The sequence below is a fragment of the Podarcis gaigeae genome (assembly GCF_964106915.1).
Source record: "Podarcis gaigeae genome assembly, chromosome: 4".
Taxonomy (NCBI): domain Eukaryota; kingdom Metazoa; phylum Chordata; class Lepidosauria; order Squamata; family Lacertidae; genus Podarcis; species Podarcis gaigeae.
This window is the reverse complement of record NC_139677.1, coordinates 98,805,531-98,823,945: the sequence shown is the minus strand read 5'-3', so window position 1 is coordinate 98,823,945 and position 18,415 is coordinate 98,805,531. Positions and strand designations below refer to the sequence as shown.

Below are 18,415 nucleotides of genomic sequence, written 5' to 3'. Positions count from 1 at the left end.
GTCTCTTCAGGACTGTTTGTGGAGCTTGCTAGTGGACTTTCTCTTGGAATCCCTCAAGGCAGCTTTGATTTCTTGAGTCACTGTGTCCTGCCACGACTGGCTGCAAAAGATGAGCGGCAAATAGGAGACCACCTCTCTGATGTGGGGCGGCGGGCGATAAGGACTTGGTTGTGCTGAAGCTCATTCACTCCCCATGCCCAGAGCAACCCGCCCTAGGATAAAAACCTGCTTGCACAATCAGCAGTCAGAACTTCCTGTCCCGAGATAACAGGAATTTACCGTATTTTTCGCTCCATAGGGCGCACCTGACCATAGGGCGCACCTAGTTTTCAGAGAGGCAAATCAAGAAAAATAAATATGATTCCCCCCCCCCCCAGCTCTGGGAGCAGCGGACAGGCTGCGCGCAGACCTTCTCCCTGTTTTTGCGGGAGGTAGGGGAATTCCCCCATCTCCCGCAAAAGCCCACAGGAGAAGCACACCCTTTAAGGAGCGCATGGCTCCTGCAGGCTTCTCTACAAGGAGGGAGAAAGGACTGACGCGGCCAGTGAGTCCCTTGTCCCCCCTCGGGGAAAAGCCCCCAAGAGCGGCGCACTCTTTAAAGGGTGTGCGGCTCCTGCGGGCTTTTCTACGAGGTGGGGGAATTTTGCATGCTTTTGTGGGAAGTGGGGGAATTCCCCCATCTCCCACAAAAGCCCACAGGAGCCGCGGACCCTTTAAGGAGTGCACGGCTCCTGCGGGCTTTTTGACCAGGAGGGAGAAGGGACTGACACGGCCAGTCAGTCCCTTCTCCCTCCTCGGGGAAAAGCCTCAAAGAGGTCAGGGAGCAGCGCAAAGGTGGTGCGCCTTCCCGCTGCCCCCCGAGCTTGTGGGGCTGGTGGTGCAGTGCTTCCCCCCACTGCCAGCCTCAAAGATCCCTGAAGACTTTGGAGCGCAGCGGGACCTCACGCTGCGCTCCAAAGGCTTCGGGTTCCTTTCGCTCTGTCTCCCTGTTCTGGCTTTGGGCTTAGCCACGCAGCCTGCATTCGCTCTATAGGACACACACACATTTCCCCTTAATTTTTGGAGGGGGAAAAGTGTGTCCTATAGAGTGAAAAATACGGTATGTGCTTTATTTTGGAATGTTTATGAGCTGCTTCATCCAGGGGTTGCCAATGGCGGGGCCAATGGTGGCCACATACCGCCCTGTAGTAATGAGCTTTCACTCTCTGAGAAAGTACATAGAGCTGAAGGAGGAAGTTGGAAGAACGATGCTCTTCCCTACTTCCTCTTGCAGCTCTATGGGCTTCTCAAGGCTCAGATTCATTCTAAGGGATCTGACTTTTGCCCACATTCCTTGGAAAAGTGAAGTATGCGGTGTCCACACACTTTTTCGTGGTTCCCTGATCATGAAGAGAGGGTGTCGCCCACAGTTTTCTCTTTTTGTTAAGTGCTTTAGGGGTTTTGTTTGTTTGTTTACAATGTATAAATGTTAATAAATAATTAATAACTATTTCACTCATTCCAGGGCTACCTTTGAAGGTGACCCAGAAACTACAACTATTCGAGAATGCGGTAGCTAGACCGGTGACTGGGAACGGCTGCCAAGACCACATAACACGGGTCTTGAAAGACCTACATTGGCTCCCAGTACGTCAAAGTGTTGGTGCTGATCTTCAAAGCCTTAAACAGCCTCGGCCCAGTAGACCAGAAGGAGCGTCTCCACCCCCATCGTTCAGCCCGGACACTGCGGTCCAGCTCCGAGGGCCTTCTGGCAGTTCCCTCCCTGTGAGAAGTGAGGTTACAGGGAACCAGGCGGAGGGCCTTCTCAGTAGTGGCACCCACCCTCTGGAACGCCCTCCCATCAGATGTCAAAGAGATAAACAACTACCTGACTTTTAGAAGACATCTGAAGGCAGCCCTGTTTAGGGAAGTTTTTAATGTTATGTTTTATTGTATTTTTAATATTCTGTTGTGAGCTGCCCAGAGTGGCTGGGGAAACATAGCCAGATGGATGGCGTAGTCTCTCTCTCTCTCTCTCTCTCTCTCTCTCTCTCTCTCTCTCTATAGTGGTACCTCAGGTTAAGAACTCAGGTCCGTTCTTAACCCGAAACTGTTCTTAACCTGAGGTACTACTTTAGCTAATGAGGCCTCCTGCCGCCGCCGTGCGGATTCTGTTCTCATCCTGAAGCAAAGTTCTTAACCTGAGGTACTATTTCTGGGTTAGCGGAGTCTGTAACCTGAAGCATATGTAACCTGAAGCGTCTGTAACCTGAAGTGTCTGTAACCCAAGGTACCACTGTGTATTTGTGTGTGTGTGTGTGTGTTGTTGTTGTTGTTGTTGTTGTTGTTGTTGTTAAAGCCCACAACCGTACTCACCCTGGTTTCACTTCAGGAGGACGTGGTAACAGTTTGGTGAAGCCTTTCTTTCCTACCAGCCAATAGGTTTCTTCTAACCCTTTGCCCTATAAGCATGGAAAAGGGAGACCATCAAAAACTCACTGGAATGGTCAGTGCAATTTTGCAAATAATAACCAGAAGTCTTCCGACTGGGAAGTGCAGATGTGTTGGGCCCAGCAAAGTAACTGCACAAGCACAACAAAACCTGCATGTGCGACAGAATTTTCCCCAGTCCCCCTGTACACCTGGGAACCCCCACAATCTGCACATCTGCCCTGCGGGTTCCCCAACCCTCCAGATCAGATTTGGAGAAGTGCAGGAGGAGGAGGAGGAGGAGGAGGAAGAGGAAGAGGAAGAGGAAGAGGAAGAGGAAGAAGGCACCCTGTGTGGTGCATAGGAAGGGGCAAGTCCGTCAATTTCACTTTCTTTCAGATCCCCATTTCTACATCCGCTTGCAGAATTTTTTAAGTCAACGTGAAAATTCATCAACCTCTTAGTGCAAATTTCCCCTAGCATAAATACGTTTCTGTGCAATTTGGCCCAAGAGACCCGTTTTTGCAAAGCCATTTCCCCATATTATACGTAATGTTCACTATTAGATGCATTTTTTAAATAACAATTTATTATTTATACCCCGCCCATCTGGCTGGGTTTCCCCAGCCACTCTGGGCGGCTTCCAACCGAATATTAAAAACAATAAAGCACGCTTGAATGTGCATTTTTGCACACATTAACTGGCTGGAGAACTGCATTGCAAAATTCGGAGAGGTGTGAATTTCAAAGAACGGCTGTGTTTTGGCTCAGGTATCATTTCGGCAAGCAAAATATTCAGTCGGTTGGTCTTCAAATGCAAACTGAATTGAATTTCTTCTCTATCCCGAGTGGAATGAGAGGAATTCGTTCCACTTGTACACTTCGTGCTGAGCAGCCTTCCCTCCACCTGGTGACCTGCAGATGTCTTGGACTAAGATCCAGTTTCCCCTCCTTCTCCCTACATCTCATTTAAAGATCTCTGAGAGATCTGCATTGGCTCCCAGTACGTTTCCAAGCACAATTTGAAGTGTTGGTGCTGGCCTTTCAAGCCCTAAACACACCCATCATTCAGCCCGGACACTGAGCTCCAGTGCTGAGGGCCTTCTGGCGGTTCCCTCACTGCGAGAAGTGAGGTTACAAGGGACCAGGAAGAGGGCCTTCTCGGTAGTGGCACCCACCCTGTGGAACGCCCTCCCTTCAGATGTGAAGGAAATAAGCAGCTCCTATCTTTAAAAGACATCTGAAGGCAGCCCTGTTCAGGGAAGTTTTTAATATTTAACGCTGTACTGTTTTTAACACTTGATTGGGAGCCACCCAGAGTGGCTGGGGAAACTCAGCCAAATGGGCGGGGTATAAATAATAAATTGTTGTTGTTGTTATTATATTAAAGCTGATCTCTGCCAGTCCAGGGACCTTTCGGTCCACCAAACTGAGTGTTGCCTCCTCTGGCTGGCAGAAGCTCCTCCAGGTTCTCCAACAAAGTTTTCCCCCATTATCTCCTTTCTAAGACCATCTAACACAGCCTTTCTCCACCTGTGGGTCCCCAGATGTTGTTGAACTACAACTACCATCACCCCTAGGTGGCAAGGCCAGAGCTCAGGGATGATGTGAGTTGTAGTCCAACAACATCTGGGGACCCACAGGTTGAGTACTGCTGATCTAACAGGAGATGCTGGAGATTGAACCTGAGACCTCCTTGGTCCTATTGCCTGGGGTTCCATACGTCCAGAATTCCCCAGACTTATCCAGGATTTATCTGTCGGAAATAGTGCCTGGGCGGAATTTCCGAAAATCGGTAAAAATGTCTGGGGAAACCCGAGCATATGGCAACCCATGTCAGAACTGTTGGTTTTTGGAGCGAATTTTCTATAAAAAAGCTGGGAAATGAACCTTCTGCATGTACAGCAGATATCCTGTCTGCAACCTGTGGCCATTCTCTGTTTTTGATGGTTGGTGTTTGTGCAGATAAACAAAGGACACTGCCTTCTAATAGAATCAGTCTAGAGCATAGTTGTCAACTTTCAGATTTGAAAATAAGGGATCAGCAGCCTCCCCTGTCCCGGGGACAGTCTACAGGATATCTAACAATCCAGGATAGCAGCGGGGAGCAGCGGGAAACAGCGCTGGAATAAGGGTAAAGGTAAAGGTAAAGGGACCCCTGACCATTAGGTCCAGTTGTGGCCGACTCTGGGGTTGCGGCGCTCATCTCGCTCTACTGGCCAAGGGAGCCGGCGTACAGCTTCTGGGTCATGTGGCCAGCATGTGGCGAACCAGAGCAGCGCACGGAAATGCCGTTTAGCTTCCCGCCAGAGCGGTACCTATTGATCTACTTGCACTTTGACGTGCTTTCGAACTGCTAGGTTGGCAGGAGCAGGGACCGAGCAACGGGAGCTCACCCCGTCGCGGGGATTCAAACTGTCAACCTTCTGATTGGCAAGTCCTAGGCTCTGTGGTTTAACCGACAGTGGGGAAAAAAGAGAAGGTTGACAGCGATGGTCTAGAGTCAGCCTACACCAGGGGTCAGCAAACTTTTTCAGCAGGGGGGGCCGGTCCACGGTCCCTCAGACCATGTGGTGGGCTGGACAATTTTTTTTTGGGGGGGGGGAGAATGAACAAATTCCTATGCCCCACAAATAACCCAGAGATGCATTTTAAATAAAAGTACACATTCTACTCATGGAAAACCACGCTGATTCCTGGACCGTCTGTGGGCCGGATTTAGAAGGCGATTCGGCCGGATCTGGTCCCCGGGCCTTAGTTTGCCTACCCATGGCCTACACTGACTGGAAGCATCTCTCCAGGGTGTTGGGCAGGGCATATGCACAACCCTACCTGAAACTGCTGTTGGCTAAACCTGAGACCTTCTGCATGCCAAGCATATGTTCCGTCACTGAGCTATGGCCCCTCGTTGCTCTATCACTCCCCAGAAAGCGAAAATGTTGTCTTTGGCAAAGCAAGAGGGTTAGGCAAGAGACAAGATCCTTCCAGCGAGATGTCTCCATCCCGCTCTTATTCCTTACCTTCAGCTCCGTCTTCCCCCTGAATTCTACTTTATAACCTTCGTTTAGGCTCTTCAGGGTTTTCATGGTGCTTCGGCTGATGTGGATTCTGTACGCTGCCATTTTTATTTTTTTGAAAAAGGGGGAAAAGGAAGAAAAGTTTCAACTTCAGATCTTTGTCACGTTTCCAAGTGTCGGAGTACACCTGTCAGGGCCAGCCCACCCATCAACCTCGCTGAGGCAGTCATCTCAGGCGGCAGTGTCATGGCTACAATGGCCGCTGTTTCTTTAATGCTTAAAAAGCAGGGTCAACATGAGTCAGCGGCCTGCACCGGGTTGTACATATAGAGTGAGAAATGTTAGTTTGTTAGTTTGTTTGTTGGGTTGGTTGATTGGTTAGTGAAAGCTGGTTGTGTTGATGTGTGTACAGTTGGTCAGTCGCTTTTGCACAAAGACTTTTAAGAATAAAAGCAGAAAGTGCTCTGCAAGGATATTCTTGTGGATTCTTTTATGCTGACAAGGGTCTGAGGACCAGGCTGAGGAGACAAAGGGAGGTCAGAACCTTTTTTTTTTTTTTTACAAACACTGACAGGTTATGGGCCCAGTGTTTCTGAGCATGTGCAGAGTGCAAAATGACTGACAGCATCTCAGCAGGGAGCTGGTGAGTTCTGGTGGTGTATGGAGCCAGTGGCTGTGCGTTGGAGCAGTTGGTGGCAAGCCGTAACTGTCTGCAGCGACGCTGGAGCGGCTAAGATCTGAGGATCAGGAAAGCACTCAGCATCTGCTACTGGAACAGTTTGAACTGCTAGAGGACCACAGTAGGCGACTCACAGAGCGGCTACACCAGTTGCAGAGCCAGGCGGGAGAAAAGCTGGGTGGGGTGGCAGATCTGGAATAAGAGGGGTGTCCCTCATATGTCTTTGTTGTTCCTCCTTTGGCCACGGAAAGGAACCACTGCCATCTTAGTCTCCCCCTAATGGGGAAGGTTCCTCTCCACCAACTCACAAAGAGCCACCTGCCTGCGCAAAGACATACATCATATGAAAAAAAACAATCTTTTTATATGCAACAGCTGCCAGGGTAGTGACTGCTACTAAATGGAAATCTCAGGACATATCAACCAAGGAAGAGTGGATTTGTAAATTAAGTGAGTATATAGAATTGGCAAAAATAACTCCGATTATAAGATATCGGTCAAATCAATAGTTAAGAATGGAGTGGAAGTATTTCGAAGTTTATATGTCAAAATATTGTTCTAAAAATGACATGTTAGTAGGCTTAGAATAAAAAGCGTAAGCATTAACAAAACAAAGAAAGAAGGAAAAATCAGAATTTAACAAAAGTAATTTATTATAGAATGCAAGGGGGGAAGGTAGAAATAAATATACAGAAGTCAAATTGCTGTGGAGGGAAGTAGAGGGTGGGTGATGGGATTTATAATTAAGTGTATAATTATGCAACTGTTGTAATTTAGATATTATATTTTATGTGAGGGAATCATTGGGAATTTTGGTTATTATGTATATATGTTAAGTTTTAATAAAGATCTTTGAAAATTTTAAAAAAGAAAGAGCCACCTGTCCACCGAAAATTGTCGCCTCCTCCTCTGCTTCTCTGAAGGCCCCACTTGCCACCTGGGATGACCAAGGTTGCCGCCACCGCCATGGCTGCTCCTTTCCACCCTCCGTTTTCATACCCCTGAACTGTACCCAAAAATCTGGGACATCCCTTTTTTCATGCGAGATCTTGGCACCCAAAATGGCCGTGGCAGCCTTGGCCCCCCAAAAGCTTTTTTTCAGGGCTGCAATCTTGTATGGGGTAACATGACTGTTATGTACTGAGTTGAATAGGATCCAAAATGCAGCAGTCGGATTGGTCCTAGAACAATAAGATTCAGAATGCAGCAGTCTGATTGGTCCTAGAACAATAGGATTCAGAATGCAGCAGTTGGATTGGTCCACAGGAGCCACCCAATCCAGCTCCAAGTGGAAGTGAATCCACAACCTGATTGGCCTACAGGAGAATCCCGGAATTAGCCAATCATGTGGGGCCCATTGTGTAAAGAATATATATACAGCAGACATTCTGGGGGAACTTCCATTCCTCCTCACCACTATGAGCTGAATAAAGAGAATGAAATCCACTCTCGAGTATATTTCAATGACTTGTGCAGGAGTGCTGCCCAGGAAGATGGCGTCCTGGTTTTTATTCGTGACGTGGATTTGCTTTTCTTTCTCTCCCCTCCTGCCTTCAGCACACAACTGCTTTCCTGGGTTGCCTCCAGTCACCTCAGCAGGCGACGGAGAGGCAGGGACGCCATCTTGTTTTGCCTCAAGTGGCAAAATGGCTGCCATTGGTGCCTGTTTTCGAAAAGCCCCAATAGAGGTGGGGCAGGAATTAGAGGGAACTTCAGAAGCTGCCATTTACTGAGTCAGACCATTGTTCCATCTCTCACTGCTGCCTGCACTGTCTGGCAGTGGCTCTCTAGGATTTTGGGCGTGGAAACTTTCTCATCACTTCCTGGGGTTGCCAGGGAAGGAATCTGGGGCCTTCTGCAGCAAAGCAGGTGTTCCACCATTGATTTATGTAGGTCCTTCCCCATCCAAGAGAGGCCTAGTCTATCTCTGAGGACGTTCCACTGGCAGGAAGAGCTGCTTATTCAATCATTCAGACAGGCCTTTGGCCAACGGGTTGAAATGTGTTTAAAAAAATTGGTTTTAACATCGTTTTATGCATTGGTTTAATCACTTTGTTTCCCCAACGTCCTCCCCAAGGAGCCAAGAATGGCCAACAGCCAGAGAACAATATAATTACAATACAATGAAAATATTCAAAACATTCTAAAGCAGTTAAACTACACACATACCCCCACAGCTAATTATTGCAGCTCACTGGGAACGCTTTTCGATTCTCCCGGAGTGATCTACCTCAATTATACATAAGAACACAGGCCCATCTATACCAAGAAAAAAGCACACCAAGAACTCAGGCCAATGTAAGTTTCAGTAGTGGGCATGGTCCCTACTGACTTACGCAACCCGGTGGACTCTATCCGCGAAGCTGTATTCACCGTGTCCCCAAAGAGACAGTAGCGTGGCATAGTGAGACCCACAACCCCAGAAGCGCAAGGACCTAGAAAACAGATGGGAATGCAAGAAAGTGAAAAGCTTCTGGGAGTTGATATACAATGAATTGGAAAAAAAATGTTGAAATATACATTTGTTAAGAAACCAGAGGCTTTTCTCTTAGGAATTGTTGGCAATGAAATAAATAGAAAGGACCATAAAATTTTCCAATATGCAGTAACAGCGGCAAGAATATTACTGGCTCAGAAATGGAAACAAGAACAATTACCAACGTTGGAGGAATGGAGAACGAAGCTGATGGACTATGCAGAACTTGATAAACTGACTGGGAAGATTAGATATCAACGAGATGAAAAATTCATCGAGGACTGGGGGAAATTAACAGATTACTGGGAATGTATAAGTGATAACGCAATAACGTTAGTGGCATTTAGAGAAGCTCTGTGATAAAATAAGAAATATTGTAAAAAAGTAAAATATAAGAGGGGGGTAGGTATAAAGGCAATATCAAAATTTGGAAATGTGTATTTAAAGAAATTAAATTTCGAATGATTGGCAGAGAAGCCGAAGGAAGTCATAAAATCGAAAAGTTTAACAGAAATTGTAATGTGGTACGATTGTATGGAAAAATTAATAAAAATATGAACTGGCAAAAAAAAAAAGGACCTAGAAAACAGAAATGCATTGGGTGAAGGTGGAATGGATATGAGCTGCACCAGATATTGAAACACAGGAACCCTTGGTCCATCTAGCCCTCTAATGCCAACACACGTCATGCATGTGCACAATGCACATCGCACGCATGAAGAAGAAGAAGAAGAAGAGTTTGGATTTGATATCCTGCTTTATCACAACCCTAAGGAGTCTCAAAGCGGCTAACAATCTCCTTTCCCTTCCTCCCCCACAACAAACACTCTGTGAGGTGAGTGAGGCTGAGAGACTTCAGAGAAGTGTGACTGGCCCAAGGTCACCCAGCAGCTGCATGTGGAGGAGCAGAGATGCAAACCTGGTTCCCCAGATTACAAGTCCACTGCTCTTAACCACTACACCACACTGGCTCCACATGACATCACCACATGACATCACACAAGCACCATATCCCCTCAATCTTGGGCGCAAGTCTTCAGCTCTGGACATGGGTCTTTCTAGCCTTGCCCAGTGACACCAAGTAAACTGAGGTCCAGCACCGAGGGCCTTCTGCCGCTTCCCTCACTGCAAGAAATGAGGTTACAGGGAAGCAGGCAGATGTCAAAGAAAAACAACTACCAGACTTTTAGAAGACATCTGAAGGCAGCCCTGTTTAGGGAAGCTTTTAATGTTTCATAGACTATTGTATTTTAATCTTCTGTTGGAAGCCGCCCAGAGTGGCTGGGGAAACCCAGCCAGATGGGCAGGGTATAAATTATTATTATTATTATTATTATTATTATTATTATTATTATTATTATTATTGGAACTGGGGCCTTTTGCATGCAAAACATGGGCTCTAAGATTGAACTAGGTCCATTTCCCCTAAAAATAAAGCAAGAATACATGGTTTGGAATAAAGGTCTGGGTAAAAGAGGACAGTTCAATGTTGTAAACCGGCCTGTGATCTTCAGACAGAGGTTTTCCCCAGCCCTACCTAAAACACCAGGAATGGAACCTGGGACATTCTGAGCTCCTTGTTTGTTACATTTATGGATCCCCCCCCCCTCAATACTTTCCCTCCAATTATCATTGAAGCATAATTATTCTGAATTTTTGTCCCTACTCTGCTGTCTGTCACACATCAGGCATGTCACCGGTTAAACGTTCTCAGCTGCTAAACACCGCGGCTCTTAAATGCTCTCCAATGCTAAACAGCGTCACACGCCAAACTGTCCGCTTTCGGATATCAACTCAGATTTCGTGGAATGTCAAATGCAGACACCAGCTGTTCAGAGTGTGTGTGAACTTTCAAGCCGCCGTACACATTTCCACCGCTGGCTGGAAGTCAGACTTGAAACTCTTTACAATTCCTGGCAAAGTCTTGGACCACCCAGCCTCCCCCCCTCCTTTTTGGGGAGGGAACTGGAGATCTGATTAACTAATCCACCAGACGAGCTGTGTTTTTCTGTTATCTTATCCCTGAGTGACAGATTCATCCCTTCCAGAGGTAGTCCAGAAAACAGAAAATTCAAGCCATTTGTCAGGGATCCCTCCCCAACCCCATGTTGAGAAATACGGTGTTTATGAACACCTACACAACACACATAGCAGTCTGAAAATTATACTGCCGTTATACATATCTATGGGGTGACCGCACTTGGGACACTGAATACAATTTTAGGGGTTGGGTGGCCATCTGTCATGGGTTGAGATTCCTGCATTGTAGAGGGTTGGACTAGATGTGCCTTCCAACTCTATGGTTCTAGGGAAACAGTGATCAAGGGACTGGATCAACTCCCTTGTGAGGAAAGGTGGTGACATTTAGGGAAGCTTCATATCTTAAAAAGAGCTTCATATCTTAAAAATTAGGACGTGGGTGGCGCTGTGGGTTAAACCACAGAGCCTAGGGCTTGCCAATCAGAAGGTCGGTGGTTCGAATCCCCGCGACAGGGTGAGCTCCCGTTGCTTGGTCCCTGCTCCTGCCAACCTAGCAGTTCGAAAGCACACCAGTGCAAATAGATAAATAGGTACTGCTCCGGCGGGAAGGTAAACAGTGTTTCCGTGCGCTGCTCTGGTTTGCCAGAAGCGGCTTAGTCATGTCGGCCACATGACCCGGAAGCTGTATGCCACCTCCCTCGGCTAATAAAGCGAGATAAGCGCCGCAACCCCAGAGTCGGCCACAACTGGACCTAATGGTCAGGGGTCCCTTTATCTTTAATATTCCAACATTCACCTTCAGTGGAGTTCTAGTGTTATGAGACAGGAAGGAAAGCTTTTCTCTAATGCACTTTCTCTATGGCACATCAACTTTTAAACAAGCCATCAACCCCTGCCCCACCCCTTTGTGCAGGAGCGTTCTCCCTTGTCCAGACAGCTTCCATCAGGCGACTCTTGAGAGCAACAGGTTTCCAAGATGCAGCTCAGATGTCTAATTAGGTCAGGTTTCTCCTCCACAGACTCGTCCTTGTTATTTTTCCTTACCCCAACGGCTGCTTGCCAGAAGTACTGGATAGGCTGATGAGGCCTGTTAGCTAATCTTCTGCAATAACCATCGAGGATGCCAGGGGGAACCTGCAAACTCAGAGAAGTGCTGGGTGGCTACAGGCCAAAGATTTCAAGGTCTTGACAAACAAACACCCATCTGGGCCCCTCCGCTTGGAAAAGAAACTCCTCCTCCTCCTCCTCCTTCTCCTTCCCTTTCTCTTCCTCCTTTCTCCTTCTCCTCTCCCTCTCCCTCTCCCTCTCTGATGGCCTGGGACTTGGGCTCTGACTTGGAACCAGAGGAGTGTCAGTCTGCACCAGATCCTTTGCCTCAGGCATCATCTGAACCAAGTCTGGGGCCTGATCCTGAAGAGTCCCAGTGTGCACAGATTCCCCTGCAACAAACACCAGCTGGGCCGAGTCAGGGGCCTGAGCCTGCCCTGGCTCCAGATGTGGGGATGACCTCGTTGTCTTCAGCTGGGCCATCACTTACAGCTGCTCCACTACCAGTTGGGTCAGGGGAGGCTGAGGCGGCCCCTGGGTCTAGTAACCCACCGACGTCTCCCGAGCTGCAGAGATTAAGGTCTGAGAGAAGGAGAGACCTGAGTACTCGCAGGAGGAGTACTCACCTCTGGGCGAAACAGGGAGGTGAGCCGCCGGGAGATCAGGACCAGCCAGTGGCGTAGCATGGGTTGTCAGCACCCGGGGCAAGGCAAGTAACTTGCGCCCCCTAACCCCTGGATTTTAGCACTCGAGTGCGAGCGCGCCCCCCCAGATGTTGTGGCCGGCCCCCCCTGCACCCCCACGCTACACCACTGGGGCTGGGGGCGAGCGAAGGAGCCAAGAACCCCCCCTTAAGGCTCAGCAGGAATTTATTAAATTTATTATTTGCGGCGCCCCCGCAGGCCGAGGCAGCCGAAGCCCCCTCCCCTCGGGCGCCTCCCCGCCCCCTCCTCTCCTTGGGTTGTAGGTGGAGCCCGCGCTCCGAGGCGCTCCAGATCGGGGCTTGGCGAGCGCCTCTCCTCCCCCCCGGCCTGGACCGGGGGCTTCCAGCCGCGCTCCGTCCTCCCCGACCCCCCCCCCCCGCAGCTGAGAGTTGCGCTGAGAGCCGGAGCCAGCGGCGCCCCCTTCCGCCGGGAGACCCTCGCCCGCCCGCCGGCTTCCTCTCGGAGGGTTTTGGGAGCGCAGGGCGCGGCGAGGCCCCTCGGAGCTCTCCTCCCTCCCAGTCGGCAGAAGCAGCCGCCGCCTGTGGCTGGGCCGAGGGGATGGCGGCGGCGTCGGGGTGCGGAGGCTGCTCGTGCCGGCCAGGCGTTGGTGGCGGCGTCGACGCTGCTGCAGCGGCTGCTCCTCCTGCGAGCAGTGAGTGGAGCGCAGCCGCAGCGGCGGCGGCGGCGGGGGGCGCACGCGCACTAGGGCGCAAGGCTGGCGGTGGCGGCGGGGAGCCCGGCGGAGGAAGGAACTTGTCCCTTCCCTCTGGACTCGCGCCCCCCCAGAAGTTGCGCCCGGTGCGGCCGGCACCCCTGGCACCCCCCACGCTACGCCACTGGGACCAGCCGCTACCCCGACAAAGATAAAAGGCTGTCGGACCCTGCCCCAGGTTCCGGGAGCAATGTTGCTGTATGCTAGAACCTGCCTGAGACCCTGTGCATGACCCTGCCTGGTTTCCTGCCTGCCTGCCCCCTTGTGGAACCCTTCATTCGGGACCAGACCTGGACCGCATTGCTCGGGTTACCCCCAGGCTCAGCAAACCCTCTCCTTCTCCTTCTCCTCCCCTTCTCCCCCTCCCTCTCTCTCTCTCACACACAGCTTTCTCTCCATGCTTAGGTCCAGCCTGAATACTTCTAAGTTAGCTCCTTTCATTGGTGAGATAAAGCCACAGCATGTCGGGGAGGAACATGGGGAGGAAAGGTGAGCATACGCTCACCCACCCAGAAAAAAAAACTCTGAATCAAAGAAATCTTGGTGGATCCAGTTCTGGCTGGTTATGCCAGAGCCCAAAGAGGGCGAGAACTCAGCAGCAGTGCACATCCTACATACCAACAGCTTTTTGTCGTTGTTTCCCACCTGAGCTTTGTCCCCGGTAGCAGTCTTCAATCTTTTCCCAATTTTAAATCCTAACATGCATTTGCAGATCCACTGTAGAAAACCCCTCTTTACCATCAGATATTTGCATAGTGGTATACACTGGCATAGCACGGGAGGGGGGGCGACAGCCCAGAGGGGCTGTTGCCCCAGGAGCAAAATTGGGGTGTGTGTGCAAAAATTCAAAAGAAAAATAAACCGCTTTGATTGTATTTTTTTTAAAGTGGTGTAAAAATTTCATGAAATAAATAATAATAAAATAAGTGGCCGCTGTTGCTGGCCCCTCCCCAGCTTCCCTCTGCTGGGAAGACCCTGCCCCATCACCATTGCTGCTGCCGCCCGGCCCTAACCGGGGGCACATACTTGCCTTGCCTGCCCGGGGCAACCTATGCTACACCACTGGTGGGAGAGTCATCTTAGATCACGTCCTGACCCAGGAGCAGCTCCCGACTCAGAAGATGAACCAGTTATATGGAATGTCCAGGAACAGATACGGGAGACAACAGACAGCTGCTCTAGATCAGGGATTAGCAAACTTAACCCGAGGTACTGTTTCTGGGTTAGCGGAGTCTGTAACCTGAAGCGTCTGTCACCTGAAGCGTCTGTAACCCGAGGTACCACTGTACTCAGGTAAGCCATTCCCCCTCACGACTCTCCCCTCCCTTCTCCACAGCAGTAGACGAGCCCTGGTGGCTGCTTAGCTGTGTCTGCAAGCGGCATCGGCTGGCGCTGGCAGCGGGACGATGAGCGGTGTGTGAAAGGGCGCTGGAGAGGGGCCAGCAGCAACAAAGCCTGGACTGAGTCCGCTTACAAAAGCGGCTAATGCTGCTGCTGCTGTCACCAACAAAGCCCAGCGCACTTCCTCTCTGCTCTAGGCAGGGCAGGGAGAAGCCAGGAGGAGGGAGGGAGGGAGGGGGGCTGCTGAATGTGCACCCTAGCACATCCCAAACGATCAGATCCCTGGCGATTCCTGGACTGTCCGCGGGCCAGATCCAGAAGCAGCTGAGCCAGATCTGGCCCCCGGGCCTTAGTCTGCCTACCCATGCACTAGATGGACCAAGAACCTGACTTCCTGTTTTCCCCAAGACTGAGAATTCCACTTTTTTTCACTACAAGCCCAGGTAAGGCAGAGAGAGGGTTAACGCCATTACCTGAATGCAGCCCCATCCGTACCCTGATGGGCACGTGGGGGAGGTGTTTCGCTCGAAACGACCCCACGGAGCTGAGGATGTCCAGGGACATGTTGGCGATCTCGGAGGCATGTCTGTGGCCGTTGCGTTTCGGAAGTCCTGAAGCCACCATATAGGCGTCGCCGATGGTTTCCACCTGGAAAGCAAAGAGTATTGCTTTTCCCCAAAGGGCTATTAGAACTGCAGATGGGTAGACTGAGAGCTGAAGGCTAAATGATGCTCACTTCTTGTGCGGGTTGTCGTGGAACAGTAGGATCTGCGTCAAGCAAGGCTCATAGGCGACCAGGCCAGGTTCAAAGTTCTTGTGATGCTGCCCAACTTGGGCCCAGGATACCTGAAGGACCCCCCCCCCAGGCCCTTATATCCCAGCCTGAACACTCAGATCATCTGGAGAAGTACGGTTGGCTCTTAAGACTCCACCTTCATCTGGACCCTTCTCTAGAACTTCATGTTTCCCTCACACACACATCCTCCTCCAAAGTAGGTGCTCCAAGACCTTACCTTGTAGACGTCATGATGGCCAATGATGGCATCAAACAGAGTGTAAAGGTCATTGAGAAGGTCCACGATCTCGATGGGCTCGCTGAGGGCGGAGATGGTCGTGAAGCCAATGATGTCGCTGAAGTAGATGGTGACCTCATCAAAATACTCGGGTTCAACGGTGGCCCCGGTTTTCAGCGTTTCCGCCACTGACCTGAAACGACACGAAGATGTCAACCTGAGCGAAGGGAAGTGCAGAATCTTCTAAGGCACAAGACACTGAGATGTCTTGGCAGGCTATTTATGGGTTATTTAATTATTGCATTTCTATTCGACCTCCACAACTCTGAATATCAGCGGCTTGGAACTGTAGGAGGGAAGAGCGCTGTTGCCTTCAGTTCTGATTGTAGGTTACCCACAGGCATCTGGTGAAACCAGGATGCTGGCCTAGACGGGCCATTGGCCTGGTCAAGCAGGCTCTAATTACCTTCTCATGTTCTGGATTCCAGAGCCCTCACCATGCTGACCACCCTCCTCTGGACATGTTTCAGTTTGCCAATATCCTCCTTCAAATGCGGTGGGCTGTGATGGCCTGGGACTCGGGCTCAGACTCGGAACCAGAGGAGTCTCAGTCCACACCGGATCCTTTGCCTCAGGCAGCATCTAAACCAAGTCTGGGGCCTGATTCTGAAGAGCCCCAGTCTGCACAGGTTCCCCTGCAACAAACACCAGCTGGGCCGAGTCAGGGGCCTCATTCTGCCCTGGCTTCAGATGCGGGGATTCCCTCGTTGCCTTCAGCTGGGCAATCACTTACAGCTGCTCCACTGCCAGTTGAATCAGAAGAGGCTGAGGCGGCCTCTGGGTCTAGTAACCCACTGACATCTCCTGAGCTGCAGAGACTGAGGTCTGAGAGAAGGAGAGACCTGGGTACTTGCAGGAGGAGTGCTCACCTTCAGGCAAGACAGGGAGGTGAGTCGCCGGGGGATCAGGACCGGCTGCTACCCCGACAAAGATAAAAGGCTGTCGGACCTCACCCCAGGTTGTGGGAGCAACATTGCTGTTTGCTGGAACCTGCCTGAGACCCTGTGCCTGACCCTGCCTGGTTTCCTGCCTTGTGACCTGCCTTGGCCCTGTTGGACTGACTCCTCATGGAACCCTTGGATTTGGGACTGGATCTGGACCTGCTCAGGTTACCACTGTGCCCAGCACATGGACAGAGCTGGACAAAATATCCCAATGTCAGGGATGTGGCTGAATCGAATGCCTGGGAAGAGGCTGACTCTGGAGACGAAGGAATGCCAGTACAGAGGGAGCCAGAGTCTGATTCTGGATACAAGGGATTGCAGCCACAGACAGAGCAGGAGTGGGTTAGTTCGGGGGCCCCTTCACCGAGAGTTCCCAGACTCAGATAGAGCAGCAGACTTGGAAAGCTTGCAGGCAGAGGGAGGGGAGGAGATAGATGATAATGAGGAGGTTGCTATGCAACCAGGGAAGAGGCAACGTTTGGAGGGATCTTTGTTTGATAGTGGGGGGGAGTTCACCCACCTTCTCCCTGAACCAGAAGAGCTGAAAGGGTTAAAATGCAAGGGAACTACAAGAGAGGAAGGACTGGACTTTGGCGCCCTTCGTGCTGCAAAAGGGGTGGAGACTCAGAGTGACCAACTCGTAGCAAAGAGCGGCAGGCTCGGAGCCACGCTCTGGATAATAATTGTAAATAAACATGCCATAAAACTGTCACAGACTCGTTAATTCTTATGGGGGCTTGCTTGCCTGCCTGAGATCATTACACCCAGCAATGTCAGTTGGCTTTAAAATCTCACCAGATTCCTGTGCGATGTTAAAATCCAGGTACTCCTCACCTTCTATCTACATTATTGTTACAACACCCTCTTGGTTCAGTGTCCAGTACGGACAAACCAGTTGTGGTCCCCTAAAGCCACCTGTGACTCCAGATCTGTCTTGACCAGTGTAGAAGATACAGAATTCTTCTGATTTTTTAAAAATTAATTTTCCAAAAAGTTTTTTAGACAAACAAACAAACAAAAATCTCAACCTTATTTGAACCAATCTTAGTAACATTGTTAAGTGACTTCCTCGTATCCCCCTGGTTGAATTTCAATGTATATCATGTTAACAGTTTTCCAAAGCCAATATTCTTATAAAATTAACTTAATCACTTATCATCTTTCTTTCTTTCTTTCTTTCTTTCTTTCTTTCTTTCTTTCTTTCTTTCTTTCTTTCTTTCTCTCTCTCTCTCTCTCTCTCTCTCTCTCTCTCTCTCTCTCTTTCTTTAAATTTGGCATTAAACATAATAATTCATCACATTACATAATTAAATCCTAAGCCTATCTGACAAGAAATACCAACAGTGGAAGATTGGCAGATGAAGATGATGGACTTTTCGGAGCTAGCCGACCTGACTGGAAGAGTCTGTGACCAGAAGGAGGAGAAGTACCAGGAGGAATGGAAGAAATTTAAAGACTATTTATTTAAATATGTTAAGTTAACTTAATTGGAATAGCTTGCAAATATCAGAAGATACAGAATTCTTGGAGGTCATTCCCATTTCACGCAAGGTTGAAGTGACAGAGTTAAAGCGGCAGTGACCATGAAATATACTCAGAGTCGAGAGTGGATTTCATGCTCTTTATTCAGCTCATAGTGGTGAGGAGGGAATGAAAGTTTCCCCAAAGTATCTGATTTACATACATTATTTACACAAAGGGCTACACGTGATTGGTTAACTCCAGAAATCTCCTGTAGGCCAATCAGGTTGTGGATTCACTTCCATCTGGAGCTGGATTGGGTGGTTCCTGCAGACCAATCAGACTGCTGCATTGTTCTAGGACCAATCAGACTGCTGCATTCTGAATCCTATTGTTCTAGGACCAATCAGACTGCTGCATTTTGGATCCTATTGTTCTAGGACCAATCAGACGGCTGCATTTTGGATCCTATTCAACTCAGTACATAACAGACCAATATTTGTCACTCGCGTCTCTTCCTTCTCCCCAGTCTGCAGCAGCAGCAGCAGCAGCACTCCCCCTTGGAAGCAGCT

At 49.6% G+C, this 18,415-nt stretch overlaps 1 protein-coding gene across 1 annotated transcript in view; it reads right to left on the bottom strand.

The window, feature by feature from the left end:
- The window catches only part of LOC310842776 (retinal guanylyl cyclase 2-like), a gene marked incomplete at its 5' end in the record, with an annotated part of 50,123 nt that continues 31,708 nt past the window's right edge, over positions 1 to 18,415 (bottom strand). The window contains 6 exons of the mRNA XM_083734915.1: positions 1 to 100; positions 2,356 to 2,441; positions 5,430 to 5,524; positions 8,442 to 8,540; positions 14,839 to 15,013; positions 15,379 to 15,571. Coding sequence (XP_083591041.1) covers positions 7 to 100; positions 2,356 to 2,441; positions 5,430 to 5,524; positions 8,442 to 8,540; positions 14,839 to 15,013; positions 15,379 to 15,571 — 742 coding nt within the window. The 3' untranslated portion in view covers positions 1 to 6. The remainder of the gene's footprint in view (positions 101 to 2,355; positions 2,442 to 5,429; positions 5,525 to 8,441; positions 8,541 to 14,838; positions 15,014 to 15,378; positions 15,572 to 18,415) is intronic.